We start from the raw sequence: 7,315 nt of genomic DNA on the forward strand, positions 1-7,315 counted from the left end.
ATTCCTGATTTTCAAATAGATGCATCTCGGCTAGGGCTGGGCAATTTGGCTTAGAATCAAAATCTTGATTAATTGAACATTTTAACCCGATTACGATTAATGAACGATTATTTTATTTATTAATAAAATTATATTTAATTATATTTATATAATATTTATTTTTTTGCCCTCATAGTTCACTGACAAGTTTTGTACAGTAAATATGTTCTCATATTACAAGCGAGAGGTTTTTGGATGAAGGGTGCATTACTTGATTTTAAAATAATTGAAGGAAACACACTATCTACGATCTATGATTATTAATTGAACATCAGTGTTGAACAACTGAAATTAAAGCAAGCATTGCTTAAAACGAAAAGTCACATTTTTCTTAAATTAGTGAAAATAAATAACTTGCACTATTGGAAACAAAATAAATAATTTTCAATGTTTTTCATATTAAAAGTAGAAAATAAGCAGTATCTCCTCTAAATAAAATTACCCTTGTATATCCTGTAAATACTTTTTACTGTATAAATACTGTTTAAGCTCTCCATCGACATGTCGGCGGAATAACGGAACGGAGCGCTAGTGTTTTTTAAAGGGAAAGTAATTGAAATAATCTTCCTGGAAAATTTTTAACGATTATAGGTTCTGAATGTCGATTTCGATTATTTTTCAATTAATCGCCCAGCCCTAATCTCGGCCAAATATTGTCCTATCCTAACAAACCATACATCAATAGAAAGCTTATTTATTGAGCTTTCATATGATGTATACATCTCAGTTTTGTAAAATTTAACCTTATGACTGGTTTTGTGGTCCAGGGTCACATATATATATTTTAAATCATATTAATTGGTTTACATTAATAGGAAATTGAGGAAAATTTGTTAATTTCTCAATGAAAAATCTATTTGCGTAAAATATGCTTTAATTCATTTTTTCTTATTTATTTTGTTCTTATTTTATCTACATGTATATATTTTAAATTTAAAATAATGTAGTATATTTTAAATAAAATTAATTAATCAAAGTTTTTGCACTGTAGTATGGATAAATTGGTGGTCAAATAGACTAAATTTCTTTTTTCAAAAATATAATTTGTTTTATATATCTATATTTATATATTTAAATATTTAAAAAATTGAAGAATATATGTTTTAAATAATGTGAATTAATGTAAGTTTTTTTGTGCTACATTAATAATAAATTGAGGGAAATGTGCTTCATTGTAATAAATATAAAGTCTCATATTGCTCTGTTGGTGGTAAAATATGCTTTAATTTCTTTATGCAGAAATATAATTTATCATTTTATATTTATATATTTAAAATTTTGAATATTGTAATATATATTTAAAATATTAATTGTTTTTTTTTTTTGCAGTACACTAATGATAAATTGCAGAAAATGTGCTTAGTATCATTATAAGTCTCATAAAAAAAACTCTTATTGGTGGTAAAATAAGCTTTAATTTCTTTATGCAGAAATATAATTTCTTTTATTTGATTTTGGTGTGAAAGATGACTTGGATGGTTATATCTAGTTATTTATCTAACTATTTAAGGGAGTTTTCTGTGATTGTTGGCTGGATTTCTCCATTTGTTCTCTAGCTCCCTCTGCTGACATTATGGTGTGTTTCTCTCTCTGTCTCTCTGTGTGTTTGTGTAGAACTCACATGCAGGACCTGCAGGAAGTCACTCAAGATCTCCACTATGAGAACTTCCGTTCGGAGAGACTAAAGAGAGCTGGCAGGTACGGTAAACCAACGAACACAGCCGCAGATCATCATCCAGTACATGAACTGATCAATAGGTGAACGTTTGGTAATATCTGTGCTGAAACTCTGTGTTCTTGCAGGGCGGCTGATGAAGATGTGATGGACAAAGACCAGATCCTTTTGGAGAAGGAAGCTGAGGTGTGTCACAACATATATGTGTATTTGGGATTATTGCAGTCATCGAAATGTTTATTTCTACCTGTAGTTATGGATGTGCTTGGGTTTTGCAGCCATTATCATTGTGTGGTTAATTAGCGTATGGGATTCTGGCCTATGGGAATGTATATCGCAGTCGGGCGTGGATGCAATCACAGCAGTTTGTACTGTAAACATCCATTCCAGTCTGCACAGGAAATGACATCAGCGTCCTGCAGCACAGAACATATAGAAATGCTTGCAATGAAAGGAGTGTGTCTGTTTTTAAGGGTTTAACCTACTAAATGGAAACAGATTCATAAACATGCCAAGTAATGTTTAAATTAACATGTAAAAGTGCAAAAAGAGTATGTGTGGGAATACAAAATATCATTATCAAATACAAGATTTTTAATGCACGCCTTTTTTAATGCCAAGCATGCATTCCTTTGATCCAAAGCACAGCAAAAAGATGAAAAAAGTAAAATATTTTTACTATTTAAAATAACTGTTTTTTATTTGAGTGTGTTTTAAAATCTAATTTATTCCTGTGATCAAAACTAAATTTTCAGCATCATTACTCTAGTCTTCAGTGTCACATGATCCTTCAGAAATCATTCTAATATGCTGATTTGCTGTTTAAAAAAACATTTTTTATTATTATTATGATTATCAATAGATGACAGTTGAGTACATTTTTTTCAGCATTCTTCGATGAATAGAAAGATATAAAGATCAGCATTTATCTGAAATAAAAAGATTTTGAGAGCTTGCAGTCAGTATTTCTTATTTTTTTATTTTTTTAGGAAAGACATTAATACTTTTATTTAGCAAGGATGCTTTAAATTGATCAAAAGTGATGATAAAGACTTTCTACTTTCTACTTCGCTCTTTTCAACATGATAATAATAAATGTTTTTTGAGCAGCAAATTAGAATATTAGAATGATTTCTGAAGGGTCGTGTGCCTGGAGTAATGATGCTAAAAATTCAGCTTTGAAATCACAGGAATAAATTACATTTTGAAATATATTCAAATAGAAAACTGTTGTTTTAAATAGTAAAAATGTTTTAAAATTTTACTGCTTTTGTTGTGCTTTGGATCAAATAAATGCAGGCTTGCAACAAATTTTATTCTTGGGGATAAACCCCTTGAGAAGTTTTCAAGGGGGTCCTATAAGGCTTGGTGAGCAGAAGAGACTTCTTTAAAAACATTAAAAATCTTACTGTTCAAAATCTTTTGACTGGTATAGTGTAAGTCAAAGGAAGGACCACAAATATGCAAAAACAAACATGATCATCAGTGAAGTATTTAGAAGAGCAGTTGTGTACAAATGTTCTCTAATTATCATGATTGTTGAGATTAGACCTTAATTAGAGACTGCTGAGTAATCATGTTTGTTTTACTGTGTTTATGCATTACATGTCTTTGTAACAAATTAGCATGTTAGAAAGATTTCTGAAGGATCATGTGATACTAAAGACTGAAGTAATGATGCTGAAAATTCAGCTTTGAATCACAGGAATAAATTACACTTTAAAATATATTTTGATAGAAAATAGTTATTTCAGAGTATAATAATTTTTCACACTTGTATTGATTTTAATGCATTTTTAATCAATTATATGCAGCTTTGGTGAGCAGAATAGACTTCAAATAATGCCTGTGATTAAGTTCCCTGGTCCACCGGCTGAAAAACACCCCCAAAACATTAGGTTCCCACCACCATGGTTGACAGTGGGGATGGTGTTCTTAGGGTTGAAGATTTCTCCTTTTTTATGCCAAATAAAGGCTACATCATTGTGGCCAAACAATTACATTTGTTTCATCTGACCATAAAACAGAAGACCAGAAGTCTTCTTCTTTGTCCAGCTCTTTTGTCTTAGCCATGACTGTCCACAAACCAACAGCAGAGAGCTTCTGTTTTTCACCTGTTGAGTTGATTAAAACGGCTGTTCTCAATGAATCAGGGTAATTAGGACGCTTTAGAACAGCTTGGACTATTTGGAATGGTATAGAACTTTGAATTTTCCCATAGACTGTGACAGTTTACAAAGGGTTTGAATAATTTTGGACATGCCACTTTTTGTTTAAATCTAAATAAAAGTTGAGAAATATTTTTTTCCACAATGATGCCTCTTGTACATCATCTTATTGTCTTTTGGGAGAAGCCTGTGTCATTTCCGGTCCAAAAAAAATTTTCTGGTTGAATAAAAGTAACTTTAAGTGAGAATTTGCTAGGGATATGAATAATTTCGGGCTTGACCGTGTGTGTATATATATATATATATGTGTGTGTGTGTGTGTGTGTGTGTGTGTGTGTGTGTGTGTGTGTGTGTGTGTGTGAAAGCATGCAGTCGTTCTAATTTTCTAATCTGTAATTTCCTCTTTTGCAGCTGAGACGCATGCAGCAGATGATTGCTCAGATGCAAGCTCAGATGAAGATGAAACCGGGAGACGACTAAGTGTGTGTTTGTCCATCTGGGTGTGTGTGTGTCTGTTTGTGTGTTGTGGGAACAGGAAATGCCATCTAACTTGAGGCTACATCATCCCACCCATTTCTAAACACTATTTGCTCGTCAAATCCCTCGTTTATCAGATTAATTGAACGTAATGTTAATGTCGTCTAATTCATGTAACCACATCACTATCGCACCTCCGCCCAAACGAATAACCTCAACACTGAAACAAACACTCCGTTAGCATGTCATTTAATCAATCAGGTTAATAATTTATAGTCAATCATGGTTTCATGGACAATGTTCAGCATATGTTCCTCTGTGGATTGATCAGGGTCTGTGGTCAGCTGGAGACTTGATGTTTTTGTTCTGTGCCAAACACTCTTATTAAGCTGCTTGGCTTGCACCAGGCTGGCATATGTTTACCAGATCAATACATTATAAAGCATATATATATATAAATATATTATTTTAACTGCAGATACATGGGATAAAATAAGAGGACAATGCACTGGTAGATGCACCTGGACAAGTTTATACCTGTGCACCTCATAATCATCATGCATTCACAAATATGAATTCGTTTTTTTAAAAAGCATCATTTTAAATGCATTGAGCTGCATTGAGCAGCACTTCCATCTAGTGGACTTTATAGGAAAAACAACCTGATGTGCAATAGAAAGCACATAAAATTACATTTTGCAAGACTGGATCATTAAAAAAACCTCTGTAATTTGACAATCTCTTAACATGTTTGCATCTTGTCAATAATGCAATATCTGAGCATGTCTTTGAAAGGGAAATCGGTTAGTAAAGTGGCTCAATCACCTTTCTTATTTAGAAAGTGAATCTAGTAAAGATGTTTATTGTTGACTCTGTCGGTTTGTATTTAGATTCACACTTTCACAGAAATGCCTTAAAACTCCATTTAGAGACATGGTGCTCACATTTCTCTTCTTATATACTTATATTCTCATGGTTTGGGGTTTGTTTTCTATTTTCATTGCTTGATTTTCACTTTATTCACTACTTAAACGTTAACATCTACTGCGGTGATCTTTATATTTCTTGTTTAGCAGCTGGAACATTTATTACTGTTCTTCTAAACGGTACATGGTCTAAGAAACGGACTGAAACATTTTCACTGCCTGCACATTGATGTTCGGGTCTTTTTACAACAGAGTTGTTTGCTAATTATTAATGTCCGCTGTAAACACACTGATTTTGTTTTTGTTGTATTTGTGGTTCAGCCCAGTTATTTTGACTCGGTTGTCTCCTGTTTAGGCCTTTTTTAAAGGATTAACGCAGTTGTCGTTGTGCGGTACAGTAATGCTTACTTGCCTTTTTTACAAGCTCCTATTTGTACTTGCTCATGTTGAGAAATAAATAACTTTGAGTCATCTGTTTTGAGCGCTTTAGTTTCCTACAAGCATGAAGTCTCTAAATTGGTTTGTGTAGTTCGGAAAATATCATCCATTTCTGTTTGTGCACCATATATGATATTTTATACACCATTAATATCAACATTGGTTTTATGCTTTATGCTCTTTCACTTACCATTTTTGACTATTTTATTGACCTGCAAATTATATGCCTTTTCTGATTAATAATAATGTTGATCAATTGACACCAAATGCATTTATTTTTCTACTAAATGTAAACAATTTAAGGTACTTTTGTTTGTGTGTGTTCTTTTTTTAAGAATGACACTAAATATTGTTTTTTTTTTTGTTGATAATTTTAAATGAGGTTAGTTTAAAATACATTCTTTTAATTAAAGACTGTAAAATTAATTAAGGTATTTTTAAAATGTCTGTTTGTAAAATGTACAATTAATTGACACCAAATATAGCTTTTTTTTATTATGGGCATTTAAAATATGTGCATTTTTTTTTTATTAGAGACTGTAAAATACAGTTTTGTTGTTTACTAAATAAAATTTTTTAATTTAATATTAAAATGTTTTATTTAAGAATTAAATTAATTAATGCCAAAAATGCGTTTTTGATCATTTTAAAATTAGGTGCATTTTAAATTTTAGGTGCATTTTAAATTTTTCTTTTTCATTAAAGGCTTACATTAATTTACACCAAATACAGTTAAAACTTTTTTTTTACTAAATGTAAAATTTCATTTACATAATAAAGGAACTTTTTTTAATGTGTTTTATTAATTTTGTTTAATTAATTGACACTAAATAGCTTTTTTTAAAACTAAAAGTAAACTTTTCATTTTAGATCGTTTTAAAAGTAGGTGCATTTAAAATGTTTTTTTTTTTTAAGATTAAAATTAATTGACACCACATACAGTTTTTTTACTAAATGTAAAATTTTAGACAATTTTAAGGAACTTTTTAAATGTGTGGGGTTTTTTTTTTGTAAAATTAATTTACAACAAATATAGCTTCTTTTTTTTTTTTTTTACTAAAAGTAAACTTTTCATTTTAGATCATTTTAAAGGTAGGTGCATTTAAAATACAGGGTCACAATTAGTACATTTTTATTTACCAAAGTAACATTAAACTTTTTTTTTTTTTTATTAATTCAGTGCCACAAGAACAAGAGGCATTACATATATACATATCAAATTAACATTAGCTGCCAGAAAAAAAGAAACAAAAATAGAAAAGAAAGAAAGAAAATTACATAAATTTCAATGTGCTTTTTTGTCATTAATGAAATGGGGAAAATTTGGTTTACATTGAGCCCACTTTTTCTAAATGTAATTTTCCTAATAAAATAAACAAATGTATATGTTGTTCTTTACACTTCAATCTTTCATTTTCTGTATAAAAAAGCATAATATAAAATATAATTATATTTTGGTATATAATATATAATGATATAATAATTATAATTACCAAATACAGAAGACCAAAAAAATCTTGCTGCAGTTATGTCATGCTCTGCTCGCCCCTCCCCTCTCTGCTGTGGGATTATGAGCTGTAATGTTTATTTTA

The 7,315-nt window shown here is 30.3% G+C and overlaps 1 protein-coding gene across 1 annotated transcript in view; it reads left to right on the forward strand.

Moving 5' to 3' along the window:
* The window catches only part of LOC141286612 (septin-2), a 54,405-nt gene extending 48,649 nt beyond the window's left edge, over positions 1 to 5,756 (forward strand). The window contains exons 10-12 of the mRNA XM_073818661.1: positions 1,654 to 1,737; positions 1,843 to 1,900; positions 4,294 to 5,756. Coding sequence (XP_073674762.1) covers positions 1,654 to 1,737; positions 1,843 to 1,900; positions 4,294 to 4,362 — 211 coding nt within the window. The 3' untranslated portion in view covers positions 4,363 to 5,756. The remainder of the gene's footprint in view (positions 1 to 1,653; positions 1,738 to 1,842; positions 1,901 to 4,293) is intronic.
* Positions 5,757 to 7,315: the final 1,559 nt, after the last annotated feature.

The sequence above is a fragment of the Garra rufa genome, chromosome 15 (genome assembly GCF_049309525.1).
Source record: "Garra rufa chromosome 15, GarRuf1.0, whole genome shotgun sequence".
Classification (NCBI taxonomy): Eukaryota; Metazoa; Chordata; class Actinopteri; order Cypriniformes; family Cyprinidae; genus Garra; species Garra rufa.